Source organism: Glossina fuscipes, unplaced genomic scaffold (genome assembly GCF_014805625.2).
Source record: "Glossina fuscipes isolate IAEA_lab_2018 unplaced genomic scaffold, Yale_Gfus_2 112, whole genome shotgun sequence".
Classification (NCBI taxonomy): domain Eukaryota; kingdom Metazoa; phylum Arthropoda; class Insecta; order Diptera; family Glossinidae; genus Glossina; species Glossina fuscipes.
This window is the reverse complement of record NW_023998455.1, coordinates 693,489-715,382: the sequence shown is the minus strand read 5'-3', so window position 1 is coordinate 715,382 and position 21,894 is coordinate 693,489. Positions and strand designations below refer to the sequence as shown.

The 21,894-nt window shown below is 33.5% G+C and overlaps 4 protein-coding genes across 4 annotated transcripts in view; 2 read left to right on the top strand and 2 right to left on the bottom strand.

Moving 5' to 3' along the window:
• The first annotated feature begins 262 nt into the window (after nt 1-262).
• LOC119639197 (splicing factor 3A subunit 3) lies at nt 263-1,965 on the top strand. Its single transcript, XM_038036467.1, has one exon. The coding sequence runs from the start codon at nt 369-371 to the stop codon at nt 1,875-1,877; it is 1,509 nt and encodes a 502-aa protein (XP_037892395.1). The 5' UTR covers nt 263-368; the 3' UTR covers nt 1,878-1,965.
• LOC119639230 (mitotic spindle assembly checkpoint protein MAD2B) lies at nt 1,930-2,665 on the bottom strand. Its single transcript, XM_038036512.1, has 3 exons — nt 2,651-2,665; nt 2,130-2,597; nt 1,930-2,062 (listed from the first exon to the last, which is right to left on the bottom strand). Exons 1-3 carry the CDS (start codon nt 2,663-2,665, stop codon nt 1,937-1,939), a joined length of 609 nt encoding a protein of 202 aa, XP_037892440.1. The 3' UTR covers nt 1,930-1,936.
• Nucleotides 2,666-8,070: 5,405 nt separating this feature from the next.
• Nucleotides 8,071-14,782, bottom strand: LOC119639555 (vam6/Vps39-like protein). Its single transcript, XM_038036999.1, has 7 exons — nt 14,669-14,782; nt 14,328-14,596; nt 14,238-14,271; nt 12,358-12,527; nt 11,765-12,280; nt 8,481-9,809; nt 8,071-8,411 (listed from the first exon to the last, which is right to left on the bottom strand). Exons 1-7 carry the CDS (start codon nt 14,736-14,738, stop codon nt 8,103-8,105), a joined length of 2,697 nt encoding a protein of 898 aa, XP_037892927.1. The 5' UTR covers nt 14,739-14,782; the 3' UTR covers nt 8,071-8,102.
• A 670-nt stretch (nt 14,783-15,452) lies between these two features.
• LOC119639229 (zinc finger FYVE domain-containing protein 26 homolog) overlaps nt 15,453-21,894 on the top strand; it is a 13,899-nt gene continuing 7,457 nt past the window's right edge. The window contains exons 1-4 of the mRNA XM_038036511.1: nt 15,453-15,691; nt 15,769-17,616; nt 19,881-21,135; nt 21,203-21,894. The exon at nt 21,203-21,894 is cut by the window's right edge and continues 1,119 nt beyond it. Coding sequence (XP_037892439.1) covers nt 15,638-15,691; nt 15,769-17,616; nt 19,881-21,135; nt 21,203-21,894 — 3,849 coding nt within the window. The 5' untranslated portion in view covers nt 15,453-15,637. The remainder of the gene's footprint in view (nt 15,692-15,768; nt 17,617-19,880; nt 21,136-21,202) is intronic.

The window sequence follows — 21,894 nt, the reverse complement described above, 5'->3', positions numbered from 1 at the left end:
AAATTATATAAGAGAGAGAAATAGTTGCAACACACTTTTATAAAAAATTTTGCGAACACATTCTTAAAGATACATAATAAATTGAGTAATAATAATAATTTGTGACAAAAATGTACACCTTTGTATTATTACAGTTCAACTTGTGTTTATATCATATTAGTAAAGTTCTACAAACGCTTTAAACGGTTCGCGATGTGTTCACGATTGGCGAATGCTGGTATACAATAACGGCATTTGATAGCTTTAACTGAACACACGCGTTGTTTTCCTTTGTAAATTAAGCAAAAGTTTCTTAATTTTTTTTAAAGAAAGGAAGTTTTGTGAAAATAAATTTAGTTAAATTACATTTACACATATCTAGTTACAACATGGAAACTTTGCTGGAACAGCAACGTCGCTACCATGAGGAACGTGAACGTTTAATTAAACTAATGGTAGATGAATACGCCAGTAAAAAATCTGGAGAAAAAGAACGCATTTATTCGGAGCATAGACTAAAGTATTTACTGGAATTACATCATAATTCTACGGTTAAATTGAAAGAATTGTGCGAAGATAAAGATAATGAACGAAAGGCAGAAATCCAAGCTTTATCCGGTCCAAATGAGTTTAATGAGTTTTATAATCGTTTAAAACAAATTAAAGAATTTTACAAAAGGCATCCGAGCGAAGTTAGTATTCCCTTATCGGTGGAATTTGATGATTTAGTTAAGGCCTATAATAATACAGAAGAAATGTCTGCATTAGTAGAGTTTACGGATGAAGAGGGTGGCGGAAGATATTTGGATTTAAATGAATGCTATGATATGTATTTGAATTTAAGAGGCGTGGAGAAAGTAGACTACATCACGTATCTGATGACTTTCGATCATGTTTTTGATGTATCGAAGGAACGTAAAAACAAGGATTATAAAAAATATTTGGAAACTTTAAATGGGTACTTGCACAATTTTATAGTTCGCATTCAACCACTATTGGATCTGGAAAACGAGGTCTTAAAAGTTGAGCTGGAATTTCAAAAGCAATGGTTGCAGGGCACTTTTCCTGGTTGGGCGTCCAAGGAAACTGAATCAGCTTTGGCTAACACAGGTGCTCATTTAGATCTATCGGCCTTCTCCAGTTGGGAAGAATTGGCTTCCTTAGGTTTGGATCGTCTTAAATCTGCCCTTATGGCTTTGGGTTTGAAATGTGGTGGCACTTTAGAAGAAAGAGCCCAACGTTTATTTTCCACGAAGGGTAAAACTACTTTGGATCCTTCGTTGATGGCGAAAAAGCCGGTTAAAAGCTCTAATGTGCAATCACGCGAAAACGAGCGGCACAAAGAAATTGCCCAACAAGAAGCTTATCTCTATAAATATGCTGAACTGGTGTCCGAACAACGCAGTGCCACCAAAGAAAACGTTCAACGTAAGCAGGCTCGTACGGGAGGAGAACGTGATGACAGCGATGTGGAAGCGAGTGATACAGATAACGATGACGATCCGGATGCTGATGACGTGCCATATAACCCGAAAAATTTGCCTTTGGGCTGGGATGGCAAACCCATACCATATTGGTTATATAAATTGCATGGTCTGAATATAAGCTATAATTGCGAGATTTGTGGTAACTTTACATATAAAGGACCCAAAGCATTTCAAAGACATTTTGCTGAGTGGCGTCATGCTCACGGCATGCGCTGTTTGGGTATACCAAATACCGCGCATTTCGCAAATGTTACACAAATTGAAGATGCCATTACTTTGTGGGAGAAGCTGAAATCACAAAAGCAATCTGAACGTTGGATAGCCGATCAAGAAGAAGAATTTGAAGATTCGCAGGGTAATGTGGTTAACCGTAAAACCTATGAAGATTTGAAAAGACAAGGCTTGCTTTAAATTTCATGTAAATGGAATTTTATTTTAAACTAAATAAAATAAACTCTGAGCGGCAATTTCTAGCGGACAATATCGGCCATAAGACTTATATTCAGAGAATTTATAGATGTTAAAGGCAATAAGGAAATTTCTTTTTGTTTTGAAGTCGGTTTATCAACACAATTTGCACAAAGCCATGGGAAATCCTGAGAATAAAATATATATATATTCGGATATAAATAAGAATTTATATCAATTAATTTTAAAAATCACCTGATGATGGGGGTTTTGACTGAATTTGACAAAAGCCGTCTGGGTAGTTTGCAATAAAACTTTAAATCTCGCATCATTTGGTAATTTTGGTAAATGCTTTAATCTTTCTGCCATTAAGTATAAAGAAGCACGCATCTGCTCTTCAAAATCTATAAGAAACTCGTCTTGTTTCTCTTTATTAAAAGCGATAGTATTAGCTATCATGAAACGATAAACTTCGTATTCTTCCGAATCTTCCTTGTATAGCTTCGCTTCCAAACAACGTAATTCTTTGTTTTTTAAGAATTCGCGGGCGCTTTTTAAGACATTATGTAAGTAGGAGTTTAATGGTGGATAAATAGATACGTAAACTGGTGTATTGTAGATACGTCGCTTTTTAAATATTTGAGTAGGATAAACATCTCTTAAGTAAAGTATCTGGTTTAAAAGAACTTCTAATAATTCAATAACAATATCAGTGATTTCTAACTGAAAAAGAGAAAATGTTAAATTGCTTTATATTAAAGTGCGTTTTGGTTTACAAACAAACCGTTCATTATTTAATTTTTTTTCTTTTATCTCCTGGCTGGCGAGCATTCGTTTAGGTTCTGGTTACTTCACTGAAAACTTCATATCAGCTGATTGTTGGCGCTAACATACATCCCTGCAATTCTCACTTTTTGAGAAGAAACATAATAGCTTTTTTTTTTATTTGTCAACACTTTGGAAGAAGCATTTCAATCAAGAGGCAGAATTTAGAGTATTTAAAATAATTGCAATAAATGGAATAAAAGTCTTGTGCGCTATAACCTTCCTTCACTCTTAATTATTAAAATAAGTAAATAAAACCGAGAATAAAGGTGCTGCAATGGAATGAAAACAAAACATTATCTACAGAAACAAAATTTAATACTTTTTGTATGAATATCTATTTGATCTTATTGAAAGATTACTTATAAGAATCCCTAGTTAGATCGATTGTCAAGGATGTGTCAGCAAGTTACAGCCTCTCAAGCAACACTTTCTCCTTACGAGAACAATATGCTTTTAATCAGCTTAAACTCTCTAGCGAAGAAATGGCTGGCTGGTAAGCTTCGATGTTATTCCAGGCATTACTTTTTCTTTGCGCCAATCGTGGCGTCGAAATAAAATAAAAAAATATGAAACATGTTAGCTTATAAGCCTTTCAAATATCGCCATTAGTCTCAGCTTCGTTTTTAATCATTATAATGATTGTGTGCGATTATAATTTTTTTCAATATGCTTATTATCATCAATTTTTAATTTGTTTACTATGATCAATCGGTTATGCCTCCTACTCGTGTAATGCGATGACTTGCAGAAAGAAAAGAGTAAAGGGAGAGAAAGAGGGAGGCGGTTGCCGCTGGTCAGTGAGTGTGTGCCCAATCGATAAGTTTTATGCCTTCACCGACCGACCGCTCGCTATAGCTAGTACATAAACTCAAAAAAAGGGAAAAAAATAAAATTCAATTATAATATTATGTAAGCCCGATCAATTTGCCCCATTTGCCTCAGGCCAATTTTTCTCCCTTTGGAAAACAAAGATTTTCTTAGTTTACATGGCGCTGTGAGCTTGTACTTCGTCCGATTTGGCTCATTTTCAATACCAACCTGCGTGCAAGAATTTCCAATTTTCGTACCAAACCTGAAGTTGATGGCTTCATTTTTCCGGCAAGGAAACTGTTTACAACAGGCATTACACAGACAGACAGCCGGATAGAAGGACAAACTGACAGACGGAAATGCTTAAATCGATTTTGAATTTGATGCTGATCAAGAATATATATACTTTTTGATGGGTATAAAAATGCAGTAACATATGCAAGCCTTCCACTGAGTTGCATCTGGGCAAGAAATACAGTTCATAAAACTATAGAATATACTATTCTATAGAATGGGCTATAAAGTAGGCACACGAGTATATATAGCGAATTTAATTTTAAAAAATTACAACAGAAGCAAACTAATTATTTACATAACACTCCTTTTATATCTCCCTTCATCCATTTTTTTATTTAATATTTTTTGTTTTATTAATTTAAATTACAACAGAAAAGTATATTTAGGAGTCAATGACAGTAAAATTTTCGTAAAATGCAATATTTATCAACGATAAATATTTTAATTTGACCGTCGGGAATGCATTCGTCGATTGCAGGTTCCTTTCAGACTTTGCTTTCGCAAACCCATACTCGGCTTTTCAGCATCGCCCTCAGGCGATGATCACTTACTATCTGTGAGCCTCCAAACTACAACATATAATACATAGTGTCCACAAACCAGATATCGCTACATTGTAGCTCTTCTAAGTACCATCAAGCACGTTCCCTTTGAAATTTATGCCAAAGGTTTACAAAACAGAATTTCGCTACAAATGTTGAAAAATTCATAGCAATATTTATATATCGCCAGTTAGGCCTTATTGGGACATAAGCAGCACAATATCCCTCGAAACTGCGCTGAAAACTTCTCCAGTATCCTTCGGTCTTAAAACTTGAAGCGCACACGATTGCTAAGTCAGCTGCTTTCATTTGAGGTCCGCGATAAGCGCTCCCATGTATGCTACCGTACTTAATGGCATTCTACCTGGCACTCATACACGCGCACATTTTCTTCAACTTTATACGTGTTGCTTCTGTGAGCAATATAGCCCCTCCCTTCCTTCACGACTGATGTCGGTCCCTTCTCTTCAAATTTCCGTTATGGTTCCAGTATAAGAATCCGCAAGTTTCTTTCATTTCGAGGTCTTTCGTCTTCAGCTTACTCCCTTCCTTCTATTACGGTTGAAAGGAACATTTTGATCTTCTTTTACTATCTTTTACGGCGATTCTTCTGATGTTCGATAGTCTGCAATTATTTGATAGAACTTATACGTGATATTAGAACAGTTTGATTTATACTTAGGGCAGTGACCAAGAGGTTTTAACGATTTAGAGGAATTTTCGAAACAGGGTTCTTCCCGAAAATCCTCTCTCTACCTTCGGAAGAATAAAATTTCAGTGTGAATTTGTTCACATTTTTCACAAAACTGAAATTTCTGTATCGACTAAACTTGGCATTTATTTCATAGTCACGTATGTATGCGATGATATCTTAACAAGTAAAAAAATTGAATTCGGTTTTGACCGAATCTTTTATACGAATAAGGTACAGAAGCAAGTTTCCCTACTCTAAAATATGAAATGGGCGCGTCCGACTGTTTTATTTTCAGAGTAAAAGTGCAAATTTATATGGTGTGCGTGTTTTTATTATTATTATTATTATTAGTTTAATTTTAGACTAATGAAATGAATTCTTAGACTAAAAAAAGACATTGAGCACTAGCAACAGAGGCTATCGGCTCTGTGTGTGTTTTACTTTATGAGTAACAAGCAAAAAACACGGAAAGCAAAGGGCTTCACAGTTTTTGTTGTATAAACGTAGAGGAGGGTGTGGGCGTGTCCTTTGAGCGGTTTGAGTCCTCTTTAAATTCTTTTGCAAATTTCTAAGTGATATTTTCATTCTTGGGAACGAGGGAATGTTTGTCACCGATACTACATAATTGGGCAGACGGACATGTTTAGGGGCATTCTGAATTTGCAGCTGGTCAAGAATTTATATAGTTTATGAGGTTTTTAAGGCTTGCTTATAAAGGTATTTTGTGCAAAAAATTAAGTCTTGACATACAATGTACACAGGCTTGACCCGCATTTGTACAAATACTAGAGCATCGCTCATAGAATATATGTTCAAATTTGTGTAAATTTATCTTCTTTGGTTTACGAATAATTAGTAAAAAACTAATTATTTTTCCGTTTGGAAAACAGAGGTGTTCTCAGTTTGTGGGCTTGTACTTCGTCCGATTTGGCCCATTTTCAATACCAACCTGCGTGCAAGAATTTCCAATGTTTCTATCAAATTTGAAGTCAATAGCTTTATCGTTGCGGCTAGGAGAATGTGGACAACAGACGGACAGACGGACATTAATCAAGAATAAACATTCTTTGTAAGACGTCCGAAACTTTCGTCTAGGCGTTGCAAACGTTTTCACAAAATGATTATACACCCCTCATCATTCGGCTGTGGGTATAAAAATTAATGCTTTGTTACTACTTTGTAATTTTGTAACGGCTTTGATTTTGAAATTTAAGAAAATAAAACCAAGCAACCTCAATATACAAAAAAAATTTTTTTTTTTTGATATATTAAACAATAAAATAAAGAAATGAAGAAGCTATTGGAGCATTCTGTTGGGTCGATGGGCGTTCGTTGCCGCGAACAGTGGCGAGAGAGCATCGCAGAAAGACGAAAAGCAAACAGAACGCAACAATTTTGCATGCAGCGCAACTGTTCACTCCTTAATGAACTCTGGGCAAATACACAGCAGAGAAGGCATCAATCAACCATTGTCAATTCAAGCTGGTGGTCTGAAGTATTTGTTTCGCGACAAGGGATTGACATGAACAATGCGATGGAAATTTAATTTTAATAATAAATATCTTGGATTGCATTCATCATGTTTGTTTGTCTTTGCGTAGGAATTGTTGAGCTGTAATGGATTTTAAGCCAATAAGAAATGTTACGTGTATATTCAGATTGTAGATAATATATATATATATATATATATATATATATATATATATAGTAAAGGCGGAAGGCTAGAATTGCCTACTAGATGTAAACCATAGGTATGGGCTGGGAATTCCAGTCCGAGATAAGTCAGCTAACATATTATGAATGCGGCTAAATCTCCGATTGGCAATGCCTATTCGATCGAGTGAAGGCTTAGGGGAGAAGAAGATGGGACATCCGTTTCCCAGTTTCTGCTGAACCGTCAGGCCATTAACATCTCTAGGTCTGTTATAAAATCCGTGATCATTGCGCAGGTAAAATACATGCAGAAGAGCCGAATAAGACAAATCCGTAGAATTGACCGCCCGAACAGACTGACTCATAGAGGCGCTAGGTCAAAGTCAATACAAAGTTGAAATAATTTTGCAGATTCGAAGAGAATGTTATTACAGTGTTTAATGCCTGGCCGTTCGAATGTTGAGCGCAACGAAAGGGCTGACTGTCTAACCAACAGGAGGTTCGTAGAATTAATTGGATTGCCCTTGGAAGCAATGTGTAGGACAATGGCTGGCAAAAAAATTCATAAAATCTTCCAGTATGATGCATAAAATTCTACTACTGGAACTAGGAACTAGCGAACTATGTTTAATTGCCGGCTTCTACACGGATCATGATTCCCTCAGGTACCATCTGAAAAACATTGGTATATTCGATACCGATTCCTGCAGATTCTACCAAGACACGAGCGAAACGTCCCCTTACATTCTTTGCGAGTGTGAGGCCATCTGCAGAATCAAACACAAACACGGTATCGTGCTCCGACCCAATGAAGGTGGCGGCATTCATAAAAATCGTAAGACTGATACACGCAATAGACATTCTAGGTCACAATACGTTTCGCCCAATTTGTTAATAATGATATTATAGTGTTTAAAGGTTCTTGCGGGGATTATCGTATTCAAAGTGTAGCCGCCCGGCGAAAGAACGGTAGGAAAAATTAATATGTATAATACATATCGACGAAATATCCATGAAATGCTTAGCATAATTAGCAAAGTGTTCTGCTGAATCGGGAATTAAGCACATTGATTACAATGACCCGAAGTGTTTCAATCCAATCCATGTATATGCTTTATTCTTAAGTATTGATAGCGATTTTAAAGCGAAATATCACTCCCACTATGCGCAAGATGATAACATATTTTATTGAAAGGGTCCCAAGCGTGAGTTTATCTAAAAATTCGGTACGATTTGCATACGAAACGTAATCTACCGCTTTGTCAAAGGCGGGCATCTCTATACCCTGCTCATCTTCAAGGAAAACAAAAATTAGTTTCGCCTTTTTTTTTTTTTTTATTAATTTTTCAAATTATTTTATTTAAAAAAAAAAAAAAAAATTTGAAAAACGCAAACTTTCCATTATTAATTACCAAATAAATTGGAGGCCATTACTCGCTTATCATGGCAAGACAGATGGACCACATCACCGTTCGGATAGCGTACAAAAACGCTTTGATTAGTGAAACGCTTTCTACACTCGGGACATACACTGAATTCATTGATTTCGAAACTAATATTCTGCTGATCACGTATCAATCCCTCCACACGTGATATTTCCGCGGTCAGTAAAGCCTTCTTCATCTCCAAATGATGACTCTCCGCCATTTGTGTACGTAGCACTGTATCCAAATAATTTTGTAAGCGATGCAATGGCATATCTTTCGGTAAAAACTAAAGTCAATATATATATATATATATATATATAGTTGAATGTAAAATGTTAAAAAATGTAAAACTTACTGGCCATATCTTACAAGGATCAATCCTGATTGCATATTTATTCAATAGATCCACAACTACGTCATGATTTGGTTTTAAGAAATCTTTATGCAACTGTATACCTTCATAGGGCGGTTGATTAAGCGGACTTAAAATTGTTTTCAATAATATAAAGAAAATATCTTGATCCTCGTCGTAGTGCGTTTCACAATATTCTGCCGCCTTTTTCACATTACCCAATATTTGTATATAGATGGCTAAAACTTTTTCATGTTTCTTTAAGCGGCCCAATATTAGAGCTCGCTCTTCCAGCATCGTATTTGTGGGGAAATCCTTTAATACTACATCGGGTGAATAGTTATACGATATTTTTAATAGATTATATAATTTCGTACGGTATTTATTCAAAGTTTCCATTTTCTCAGTTTTATGCTCACACTTTTCTTCGTCTTCTTCTTTATCTAATTCTTTCATTAATTGTTGCACTTTTTCAAGATATTGTTTGATTAGAACGTTATGTAAAAATGTATTATTATCGTGCCAAACATTAATCACATGCTCCAGATACGGTATAACCAATAGTTTATGACGTGTTAGTAGAAAATCTAGAACACTTGCTCGCGGTAAATTTTCCACTTCAATAAAATCTTCCGTATATATGCGTAGGCCTTGCTCGGGATCGGCCTTCAAAACCCAATCGGAAAATTCTAAAATTAATTGCAAATGGGAGGAGCCTAATTGTTGCAGATAACGTATCGTACGTTCGTGGCCGTATAAGCTGGAGCCCTCTTTAATCGCTTGAGCTTGCAATAACTCCAATGCCTTGCGATGTTTACCGTTTGTTTGATACAATATAATCAATTCGGACATTTTATCATGTTTCTTTAAAGTTTTCTCCGATTCTTCCAAATGACATTGATTTAACCGCAAGAGGGGTGCAATCAATGAATCATTTGTTTGCAAATAACACTTAAGAAGAGTGGTATCGATGATGGATAGCAGCGATTTCGAGCTACTTTTCGTATCACGCAGTTTGACGACTTCTTTTTGACGGGCCAAAGCCAAAAATTCAATTAAAGCTAAAATTGCATTTTCCAAATCTTTATCTTCTAACTGAGGCATAGGAAACGTGGGTACAGTAGCGTCAAAACTATCCTTCGTTGTCGGCTTGGCCTGATCGTGAAGTAAATTGGGAAATAAACGTATAACATCATACGGATCCGCTGACGCTTTAGCGAACTCAGTCATGGCTGATGAAAATTGCTTAAGTGCAAATAATTCTTTCGCATAGCGCATATGTATTTGTCGGATTATATCAGATTTAAGAGCATCCGGTTCCTCAGAAATATGCTAAAAACATTATAGAAAATGGAAGGTTAGTTATTGTCTTAACATTTTTTGCTCCAAAAATATGATGATCATTTAAGTAGTCTTTAGCTCTTTTCATCTGTATGATTCATACTAATGTAACTATGGACATTGGTCTATGGATTTACACTTGCGAATAAATTTAAATATTTAAAAAAAAAAGAAAAATAAATAAGTAAATAATTTCTAGAATCATTATCAGCCTAAAACTTATTGTTAGATTGCACTCAAGTATTCAAATACTTGGTGCTTCAAAATCCAATCGGATTTTGTTCAATTATATTAAACATTCGTTCGTAATAAGCATCGATTCATTTAATATCAGCAATTCTCGAAGATTCGGAAGTCAGGGCTGTATGACTGCAAAACTCTGCGTTCATGGTTGCTATTGCTTTCGCACATTGCCCAAATCTATGACAACTTCTTTATTGAAAGATGACGTTTTGGCGCTTGCGAAAGTACGCATGCTTGCCCGACCGATACATATGCATACAGATCATATATACATACACATCTATAATGGATGAAACAAAAAGTCTTTCGCGTTTCTTGCCTCTGGACAGTGTTGATGCCTATATATGTTGGGCAACACTTACCTAATTACCCCAAACGAACATGCGCTTGAAAGGTGCTATTTCACCTTGAGTTGAAAATGAGTGATATGTCCGAAGAAATACGCTATCCGATTTACTATAACAAAGGGAAAAGCGCTGCAAAAACATGCCGAAAAATTTGCGAGATGTATGGTGAGAACGCTTTGAGTGAACATAGTACTCAGGAATGCTTTGCTTGATTCCGTTACGGAAATTTCGATGTCAAAAATGCAGCTCCCTTTGGTCGGCCCGTCATTGAAAAAGTCGATGAAATTTTGCAACTGATGAAGCAAGACCGGCACACAAGCTGTCAGGAAATAGCGGCGGCGCTGAACACTAAACACATGACATTTTGGAATTATTCATGCTCAAAAGAGCAGCCTACAAAAAAAAGCTTAAAATAAGGCAAACAAAAAAACCGCGTGGAACTTTTATACCACCGATTATATATATGTACACGTAAATTGTCCCCGTTAGGGACAACAACTTCTGTTATTTTTCTCATTTCGAATAAATTGTGAATTATATATGTAATTCAAAAAGAAGAAAAATATATTTATATGTAAGATGAGAAGAATAACAGAAATTATTGTCCCTAAGGGGAACAATATAACGATATAGATATGATATGTAAAAAAATTAAAAGAATTTAAAGAATAAAATGAAATTAATGTCTAAATGGGATAGCCAGTATATGACGTCCTCTCCATTTTCTTATTTCATTGGATTCATCCAGAAGAAAAATTTGCCAAGGAATTTACCTGATTGCTCAGTTTGACAAGATATTTTGAGAAATTTGATGATTAAGTTAGAATTGCTTTTTGAACATAAAAAGGTTGGAAAATAATTTTTCAATGCATTTAGCTTGCCAGGCTTATAGTATCTTGAATGCCTGCGAAGAAAATGAAAACACTGCTGCTTGCCCCCATTTTCTATCTTTCTTTAACTTTAATAAACTGCGATTTGCATACGCAAAAGTCTAGTTTGGGGTAAGTGGCTTAAATTTCGGTATCAACTATTGTTTTTTTTCTTATTCGATCTCAGCCTTTTAGAAATCAAAATTTGCGAAAAACGGTCGGTTCACATTCGGTTTACATTAGAGACATTACATGAACCTCTCTGTGTTAAGAAGGCGAACAGATGGATATTTTGGAATTTATTAAGACAAAAAGTTACAATTGGCTCAGTATAGCTTCGATTTCTTCTCATTAGGCTTCCAACTTAATTTTCGGTATTCTTATGCTCCTAAGCAATATTTGAAAGTACCATATGCATATCATTTTTACGATTAGCTTTTATGTTGCTTTTAATTACTGATTTAAATCAATTAAATTTCAATCTTACCGTTAATTCGATCGCCAAACCAAATTTCTTTTGCTGTAATAGTTGATGCCTTTGTATGGAAATATCCACTAATCTGATGCACCATAATTCGGATAAGGCGGCCGCAAATATGGTGCCAGGAGCAGAGCGTACCAAATGTTTTGTCTTATTTAATTCAGGTATGCTTTGCACTAAAGTATCCTTACTAATACCATTACTTTCCAAATACCGTATCTCCAGGCCATTAGTTACACGACCCACCACAAAAGGGGCATCCCATACCAAAGCTAATAAAGGACTTGACCACGCCATAGGTTTTAAAGTGGTTTTCGTATCTGTTGCCGCAACGTCTACAGAACCTTGAACTTTAGATTTATCATCCTTTTTAATCAAATATTCATTAGGATCAATGGCTACTAGGAATTCATCCTTGGATACACCTAACATGTTATTCTTTAGTAAACACATGCAAGGATCAATATTGTAAGAAGAAGAGGTCACAATAAGATCATGTTTTTCTGTCTTGTTATATTTGATCTACAAAACAAATGGAAATATATATATATATATATGTCAGTATAGATTTATACGTAACGAATATGAAATTTACTCACGTTATATATAACATATTCATCTTTATACCCCACGCATATTAAATCATCTACCCAGCACAAAGCTTTTGGTATATCTTTCAAGTCAATACTGAAATCAGGTGAGGCCAAGAGGTTTAATTTCCAATAGAAGAATTGCAAACGCCTTTTAATTGCGCAGCAAACTCGAATAACTGCAATTAATTTAAAGCTTCATATATAAAGTATTTTACTTTTTTTAAAAATGTCTACTTGAACATTACTAGGTCTTCAAGACAGTTCTCCCCCTCTTATAGAACAATTAATCTTCTTTCATGATCATGGAATAATAATCTTAATATAACAGTGACTTTGAGAAAATAGGCATTTTATTCAAAACTAGTAGACAAGATTGTATTTTAGCCATCAAATGGCTTCTAAATCTATCTATTAGTCCTTTGGATCTTTACAGATTCTAAAGCATTATTAAGTGAGAGATTGTCGGAGCGATAATGTGTAACTATATTCTCATGGAAAATTCATACCAAAGTTTAAATACTTTCGAAGCATAGCTTCGTTATGCTTATTGATCCTTTTTAATAATATTCATTAAATGGCAATTTAAAATCTTCAATTTATATAACTTGATGGGCGATAATATCCGCAAATAACGTAGACTAGATATATTATCGTCGCTATATATTTTTCAAACGTATGGAACTTTCAAATATTGATATGATGATTGAAAAAAAGCAGTTAAGAAGTTAAGACTAATGTAAGATTGACTTATTTGAATTATTATGATTAGAAATTAAAAATATACTCTAAAACTATTACAGTTATTAAATATTAAGAAAATACAAAGTAATTTACTTATTCAATGTATTTTTTTCCTATATTTAAAAAGTCTTTTTTTTAATTATTCAAAATTACTTTGCTAAGTGTTCTTATGAAAGGCGTTTTTGAAATTTGTGAGAATAAAATCTACTCTGCTTTGAGAGAAAAAGCCGATTAAAAAAATTAAGAAACGTTTAGGTTTTTATTGTTCATGTAGCAATTATTAAAAAGTGGTGACGCGCTCTTTATTTATTTTACGGTCGTTCAGGTAAGAGGAAAACATAATTTTATTAAACAATCCCAGCAAGAGAGCAACTCAACAAATTCTGTTTTATTTGAAGTCAGTTTAAATGAATTTATTTTTCAGCAAATTCAAAAAATCTCAAAAATTTTCGAAATTTTAAATTTTTCTTTTTTTTTATAAAATTATTATTATATTTTATAAAAATAAAGTAAAAAAAATTTGCTTACTACTGATTTTTTTTTAATCATTTTATATACGCATTTTAAATTAGTTGTTTACGTCTATTTTTCTTGAAAATGCCCGCAATATATATATTTACCATTTTAGCGAAATATTTAGTTGTTTTTTTCAAAAGGAAAATCATTTTGTGTAAAATGTTATTAATGAATTTGATTTGAACAGAGAATTATGCTACAAGTGTTTTGAGTAAAAACAAGATAAAAATTTTGAGCTCGAATTTTTCAGAATTTTTGTTCACTTTCATTAAAAAATATATGTATTTGTTCATTTTCAGACAAGTGTACGATTGCTTTTTGGTCATTTTCACACACACACTGGTTGATTTTGCTTATTTTGAGAGACCTGCACCCTGGTTTCTGCTAATTTTGAGACAATTTAAATTCATTGAAAACAGAAAAAACTTGCGATGAGAATGAGAACGGTTCACCGTTTTAAGGTCGTCAACGCTCCAAACGGTCAAACTGGTCATAAACTTTGAGAATTGTCGAAGTAAAATATATATGAATAAATTGATATTTGTTAAATATTGATTTTGCACTATATTAGTAGGATATTTAATATTTATATTATGGTCAAAAAATTGAAATTATTTGAACTATTTTACCTGTAGCTGTTTCTCCGGTGGTCGTCTTCGTGGTCTGTAAATCTCGATTTCATCAATATTTCGTTAATACTAGTGAAGTTGCATTACTACCTTAACATCCTTTGTAAATAAACTGCAACCTTTTGTAAATTGTGAATTATGTATAAACGTGAAATTGTTTTCCTTGCGGCTTATATCACAAACATGTATCATCGCATCTGTTAGGACGAAGAGTAAATTCTCTTCGGCTATTACTTCCATTTGAGTAATGGCCTTCTTACTAAAGTTCTTATTAAACATTAGCATGTCCACAGCGCCATTTTTATCCACGGAATACATAATCAGCTGCCCACTACGAGTGCCCAAAATGACATTGTTGTCTTTTGATTTAGTATATGTAGAAATTCTAGTTAATTGTAACATTTTTCATTGTCTTCATTTTTCCAGCTTACCATAACCCGCTATGGACTCTATATGTACACCTTGTTTTAATATGGAATGTATCTGATAAGCTTGATGCATTTTCGTGTTTACTTTCTAGATTTTTTATTTTGGTTTGATCCCGGTCTTGGGAAACACAAAAATTCTTAATTAAGTTTGCAAAAACTTCAATCAGCTGTATTTCTCGCGCTGCGGCATTGCCAGGCCGTAAAACGTTAGAGTATAATTAAACAAAATCAATTCAACTATTTAAAAGAAGGATTTTCAAAGAGGATGAATTTTTTGCAAAATCTTGGTAACTATTTTTTAATTGGCAAAAACGCCATTAACTTGAAAATTTGTAATTTGCAAATATTGACAAATGTATTTATTTAATAATATTAAACTGGCAGTTGTTTGCTAGGATTTTTAAACTTTTTTATTACATTTAATTCAAGTAAGTACTATTTGTAATCTAAAAAAAAAAGTAAAAATATAAAATATTTAATACTTATGTTGTGTTTGATGCAGTATTTAAGTCTTAATCCTTCTACAATGAATTAGTTGGACTTGGCAACTCTATTTAATAGCTGATTTGAGACAAACAACAAGTATTTAGAAATGATAAACAAATCAGCAGCTGATTTCTTTAAAAAACTTCTAATAACAACAAAATAGTCCATTTATTATTTATCAGAAAGTACGTATTGTTAATTACAACATTGGCTTGGCTTTGAGTTGAGAATGAAGCGGAAAAATTAAATTATCTTTAAAATGCGGAAAGTTTAAGGCGCAACGTGCACACATTATGAAAAACAAAAAGTGCAAATGAAATTTAAACCGAGGGTAAAATATAATCTTATCTTTGTTGCTGGTGAATCAGTAAGACTAGTGATACGAGCGGAGTTTTAATGCTTTGTTCTTCGTTATAACAAAAGATTAGTTTGAAACTGTGATATGAGATTTTTCTTTTTTAATTAAAAAACAACATTTCGGAAAAAATGGTGGAAAATTATTTACTTTTACTAACGTCTAAAGATAGAGAAGCCGTACAGGTAAAAGTATTTATAAAATGTCTTTATTAAAACAACAAAAACAAAACGTTTTTCTTTTTTAAATATGTTTTTTGCAGAATTATCTACAGCGTTTGACCTCAAATGATTCGGCTGTGATAAAGTGTCAAAAATTGCTAATAGATATTTTAAAAGAAAACCCTTATCCGGTAATAAAATTGCTTTTATTGAATTGGTCAACCCACAAAGAGCAGATAAAGTCTGTACTACTTCAAGCTTTGGAACAACTATTAGAAGACCTCTTGGCCAAGAAATGTTTAGATAAATTTTTCATATATTTAATAGAATCACCGTCCGAAATATATGAAGATATGACAGAGAATTGTGAAAACAATTTAAAATGTATTTTATTGGAAGCTTCGAGGAAAAGCGAATTTTATCTAAGTTTATTAAGTCATAAAGATGAAAATTTAATCTCTTATATCGTGAAACTTCTTAAAGACTCAATATGGCAATATTATCAAGAACCTTTGCCCTCAGCTGAATACATTTTATATCAAGCTATGGAAAAGAAAACACATTTCATTACATTAATCATCAAGAATTTGAATGAATTTAGACCTTTATCGAATGAGTTGCGCTTTCAATTTTTGATTTTACGATTAATAGATAAATTTTCAAATTATAATCAAGAATTAGCCGAAATAATCAATCTTATGCCATTAATCGAAGAAATGGATTTGAGTAAATTACCAGAAGATTATCAACCTGTGTATAAATATTTTTTCAAAAAATTCGAAATTCTTCTAAATATATGCAACTATATACAAAGGCAAGCTGAATGTCGAGATTGTATGCAAATTCGAAATGTATTGGAAACGAATAGTATCTTGGAAATGATTGTAAAATGGCGTTTAAAAGGATCTTATGGCGAATTAAAGAATTTTTTAGTAAGGGCCTATGAAAGAGAAAATAATTCTTTGTTAGATAAAGAATTAAATGTCTTCAATTATTACTACTGTTTAACAATAATTTACGATCTAATAACTGACACTGCCACCAATGAAAAAGATCTATTTACCAGAAAAGTGCAATTATTAACAGTCTTCTTAAGACAGCAAAAAGATTTGGAAAGTCTTTGCCAATTGCTAGAAGATATATCTCAAATGGTATTTTTACGCTATGACGTGATGAATACGGAATCAATTACGATACAAAGAAGGAATCAAAAAAGTTCCGATACATCTTATACGGATGGCGATGATGAACATATTGATAAACCGTATAAACGCGCTCTAAAATCAATGTCTAAGCCAACAAGTGGGAATTTTTTGTGTCGTGGTATAGTTTTACATCAAATTTTCAATTTTCTTAAATCATTTATTACCAAAAAACTTCATAGCGACTTTTATAAAATGGCTCCCAAGGATTTGCAAAAACGTTTCCAGAATATTTTAGATTATATCAATAACATTTTGTGGAAATATGATATTGTAGAGAATCTACAACAAGATTTAAATAATGCAAACAAAGCAAAACTGGGCGTATTGCAGTTGAGAGAGGAAAAAATCTTTCAATTAATAAAACCGCATAAGATTGCAATGGAAAAAAACACTAGCGATGAAGATGATGGAGACAATCAGAACGTTGAGAACTGTCAGTCGCATTACTTTAGTAGAGTATCGAGACGTAAGGCCCATAAAAAGTATCGTCGTGCTACCTTTAGCGGCACGATTAATTCTCATACCGAAGATGCCCTTACATTAAAGCAATGTCGAGCTCGAGCTAAAACATTGGTCAATACTTTGTTAACTAATGATGATGAGAAATTTAAGTCAGCAGCCAAGTCCAACGTTTATCTAATAATGGAACGTAGCATTATTCCTAAGATATTAGGGACACCGGAACAACTGGTTATAACAGCTATGTCTTTGAAAAATTTCAACGAAGCTAAACGAATAATTGAAGTAAGTATTTAAATTTTAAAACATATTCAAGTCAGGTATAATATGCAAAAGCAAAGATTAACAAACAGCTCTTCCGAAATATAAATAAATAAATATAGTAAATCGTTTAAGAGTTCATAAAGAAGCTATAAAATAATTGAAATAAATAAATTCATTTCTCCATTTCGTTACGTTAGATCATTTCGTCCCATTAACTCATTCTCTTCCTTGTTCATTAGTCCATAGTAGTAGTGACAGTGTTATTACTATCCATTAATGGATAAGTCTCACGTAGATGATAATGCATTATCTTAGGCTCATCCCATATGACATTTGCACAAATCAAGTTTAGTAAATGTGGCAAACTTAGAAGCAAGCCATTGTAGATCTTAAAAGAGAAAGAAGAAGTTGAAACAAGTTGTGATCATTAGTTGAATTGTTGACAATTTGAAGCCGGTAGCTTATTGCCTTAACATTTGTATGTTTGGGGAAATTAAAAATTTTTATAAGTAAAAAATAAAACCTCTTCATGGGACATAATCGGTTTACTAGCATATTGTTGCAGTGGGTTGATGCTAAAAATTTGTTTCAGTTTTCTAAATCGCAAATATTCCGATACGATTTTCCTAATTGCGGATAAACTTGCTAAACTAAGAAACAAGCTGAAACGCTATAGTGGAGCAGGCCCACTGTTAAATACGCTACACCATCCTGCAATTATTCATATATCGAATTTTCAAAATAAGGTGCTATAGTGACCGAAAAATTGATTCGATGGACGGATGGACGGACTGCAAGCTAGGTGTAATAAAAGGTGAGCCTATCTCAAGTCGTTCTGGGTGCTATATACATCTGCGAAAACTTAGTATATCATTGGATAACAAGTGATGTAGGGTATAAAAAACAAAAAGAGAGAATATTGAAACAACTTCTCTCAGAGACTTGCTTCTTAGTTTTGTATTCACTTGCGTGTATATTCATTTTAGCCATACGTCGACACTACCGGGTAGGAAAGTTGAGAGATCGTAGAAGCGATTCTATTATCGAATATAATTTTGTTACTAGTTTTATTTATTTTTGTGGTTATGTCGTCATTTCTTATCCAATTTTTTTATTCTAATAATTTGTCGCGGTCTATCCTTCTATCGTCGACACGATTCAACTGCGTTTGCTATTTACCCCAATTATTGACAACTTTATGGCAAATCGCACTCCTTCCACAATCATCCCGGTAAACAGATACATTTACTCGAATGTCACGTTTAACCGCCATCTCGTAGATATCTCTATCGACAAGTTGGACGACGTTTTCATATTTTCGCTCGAATTTTTGTGACCACAGGATGGATCTCGACGGCGGGACATGTCAGGGAGTTGGCGAAAGACTTTCGCTATCTTAAAGGATGTTCAAGATGGAGAACAACAGCCCTATGCTATTAATTTAAATTTTTGGTACTTGGAAATTCGAATGTTCGACTTCCAATTTGAACATGGTCTGTGTTTCGTACTTCCAATTTTTGAGGGAAAAAAAATGAGTCGTGCACAATTTGTGTGATAGTTTCCCAGATTCCTCCATTCTGCTAATTAAAGTCATTTCAATTTGTGTGCGGGAGTTGTATATATTTCGTAGTTTGGGAAAAAGTAAACTAAAGTTCTTTGTAACAAAATGATTCCAAAGAGTACCATTCGCGATAAATTAAGACTACTACCGAGACTTTTGCGCGCACTCACAATACTATTCTAATTTCTTCTCACTTGATCCTTACAATTCGTATAGAATTTTGGATTAAAACTGTGAAACAAGTCCCCAAAATGATTCCCAACAGATTTAAATCACTCAAAACCTCTGGATGCAAACCCAATATTGTTATAGTTATTTGCTTTCATGTGTAGTCACGGGAGCAGAGTAAAATGTCTGGAATGGAACAAGAGTTATCAGAAAGTAATTTAGCATTAGCGTAGATTAAGCCCCTATCTGCAACCTCGATGAAAAAAGTTTAGAAGTTTTTGTAAATGTCGCTTAAATAATGAACTTTGGAAAAGTGAAACATCCAAGCATATACATAACCTTAAACATAAACTCAAACATAACCTCAAAAACGAAAAAATTCCTAAGTAATAACTTAATAACTAATAACTTAACCAATGACTGACGATAAATTTTCTAAAAAAATGTTAAGAAACTATAATGATCAGATAGAGTTAGCTAAAGTTACTCAAGATATCCTTTTCCTTGTTCGCTTACATTGTAATCATTTTTTGTTTTTTTTTTTTTTTGGGTTTAGAATTTCAACTTGCAAACTACTTCTCTAAATATTGATATTAATCACTTTGAGCAACAACAACAAATTAGGCAAAAATTACTCACCATATACGAGAGTTATCAAGAAACTGAAAAACATTTGGAAAACATGGCTGAACCAACAACGGTAGAGCAAATTCGAAGTGTTGCAGCTAAAGGTTTTGAAGTATCAAAGATCATAAGTATTATTGATCAATTTGCTCAGGTGCAACGCATACAACAGCCCGATTATATTAAGCAATTGTTAAACAAGCATAAACATAACCTACAATATCGGTTTTTGCAACAATTTGACGTAGCAAACTTAAATGCCATTACAATCTGTGATTTGGTATTAACTTTACCCTTGAATCGTGATATAACCACTAGCGTTTTAATGATAATAAAGCGTCAACAAACAGTTACAAGTCACTTCCTCGAAGATGCCTTAAACGAATCGTCACAATTCGGTCCACTGAAATTATTGGAAAATCTTTGTGATTGTTTGCGTCTGTTGCCAGATAAAAATTTAAAAGATCTCTTATCGAATAATACCTATTCATTAAGGCCTCATTTAGTTGCGAAGGAATTGGAACGTGAAGAAATTTTCAAGGAAGTCTTCCATAAACAAAGTGAACAATTGCAACAAATCGATGAGTTGAAGTCTTTAACTCCTCAATTTCAGAAATTAAATACGAAATTTAATTACCATCAGCGCTTCAGTGTCTACATGAATCATCTTAATCGCTTAGTCAAGTTACGGTATCCGGGTAACGAGCATCGAATAGATGATTTATTAAAAATTGATCCTTGTGATATTATCGGGGATTTGATATTTGTTTGTAATCTGACACCATTGGAAATTGAGAATAATGTTTTCGCTTTAAATCTCAATTTAGTTCATATTATTGCTTTAAATATTTGCCCCGAAATTATAGATCGAAACCGAATCGAATCCAAACGTTCTTTACCATCATCACAAAAATTGGAAACTATTTACAATTATATCAGTCATCATAACACTTTGTTGTCGCGCCTATTAAAGGCGATTAATCATCCAACTGCTGATCATTTCACAAATTCGGAAGTTTTAAAACGATTTTTGAATTTATCAGAAATTGAAAAATTATCAATACTTTACGATGGCAATAAAGTAATAACCGCTTTGCGTTCAGATCATATCAATAAGAAATTATTAGATGGAAAGATTTCAAAGTTAGAACAAATGGAATTAATGGAATTGGAAATGGGTTTACAAGGTAAATATTACAAAACTTTTCCATCCACTTGACTTTGAGCGTGTAAATACTTCCGATTAATTTTCAGAAATAAAAATAAAAAAATCGAAACGTTTAGATGATTTAGTTCTCCAACTAATCGCAGAAGATCCGAAAAATATTTATCTCGCCACGAAAGTTTCGGATATTGAATTGCGAGCTCAACTTATACAGGATAATTTTACAAAAATTTCTACAACACGTCTGGCGAAGGAGTTAATCGAAACAACTTTACAACATCGTAATGCCAGATTGAAAATACCGCCCATTCTATGCGGTCAGTTAGAGGTTACCTTAGCGGATATAACAATCTATGCAAAAGTATCGGAAGTAATGCAATTTGAAACATGGCCTCAAGCCTATGATTTTGGCTTAAAAACTCCGAATACGATACTTGAGCGCTTATTGCATTTACATCTCTACTCTTTATGCTATGAGTGGTGTAAAGTTGTCAAATTGGCTGAGAATTTTAAAGCTCAACACAAGGCCTTTCTTTCAGCTCTCTTGGAAGCTTTGTTAACCGATCGCAATGCGGACGACGATCATAATAATGACGATGACATTAATGGGGCATGCATCGAACACGGTGAAGAAAAAAAAGCAAATAATTTTCAATACTTACTCTGGATCTTAGAGACATTTCCCTCAAATGTATGCTTGGAGTTCTGGGCGAATAACAAAGATAAATTGCGTTCTTTATATTTATTAAATTACGCTGTCACTTATATGGAAAAATATGAT

What these genes read in the sequence shown, in the direction of transcription:
- LOC119639230 (XM_038036512.1), bottom strand. An exon ending in GTCAAAACCCCCATCATCAG is followed by an intron (nt 2,063 to 2,129) that starts GTGATTTTTAAA and finishes TTTTATTCTCAG; the next exon opens with GATTTCCCATGGCTTTGTGC.
- LOC119639555 (XM_038036999.1), bottom strand. Translation starts at nt 14,738, where the DNA reads ATGCATCAAGCTTATCAGATACATTCCATATTAAAACAAGGTGTACAT. An exon ending in CACCGGAGAAACAGCTACAG is followed by an intron (nt 12,528 to 14,237) that starts GTAAAATAGTTC and finishes AATTAATTGCAG; the next exon opens with TTATTCGAGTTTGCTGCGCA. An exon ending in ATCCTTGTAAGATATGGCCA is followed by an intron (nt 8,412 to 8,480) that starts GTAAGTTTTACA and finishes TATTGACTTTAG; the next exon opens with TTTTTACCGAAAGATATGCC.
- LOC119639197 (XM_038036467.1), top strand. Translation starts at nt 369, where the DNA reads ATGGAAACTTTGCTGGAACAGCAACGTCGCTACCATGAGGAACGTGAA.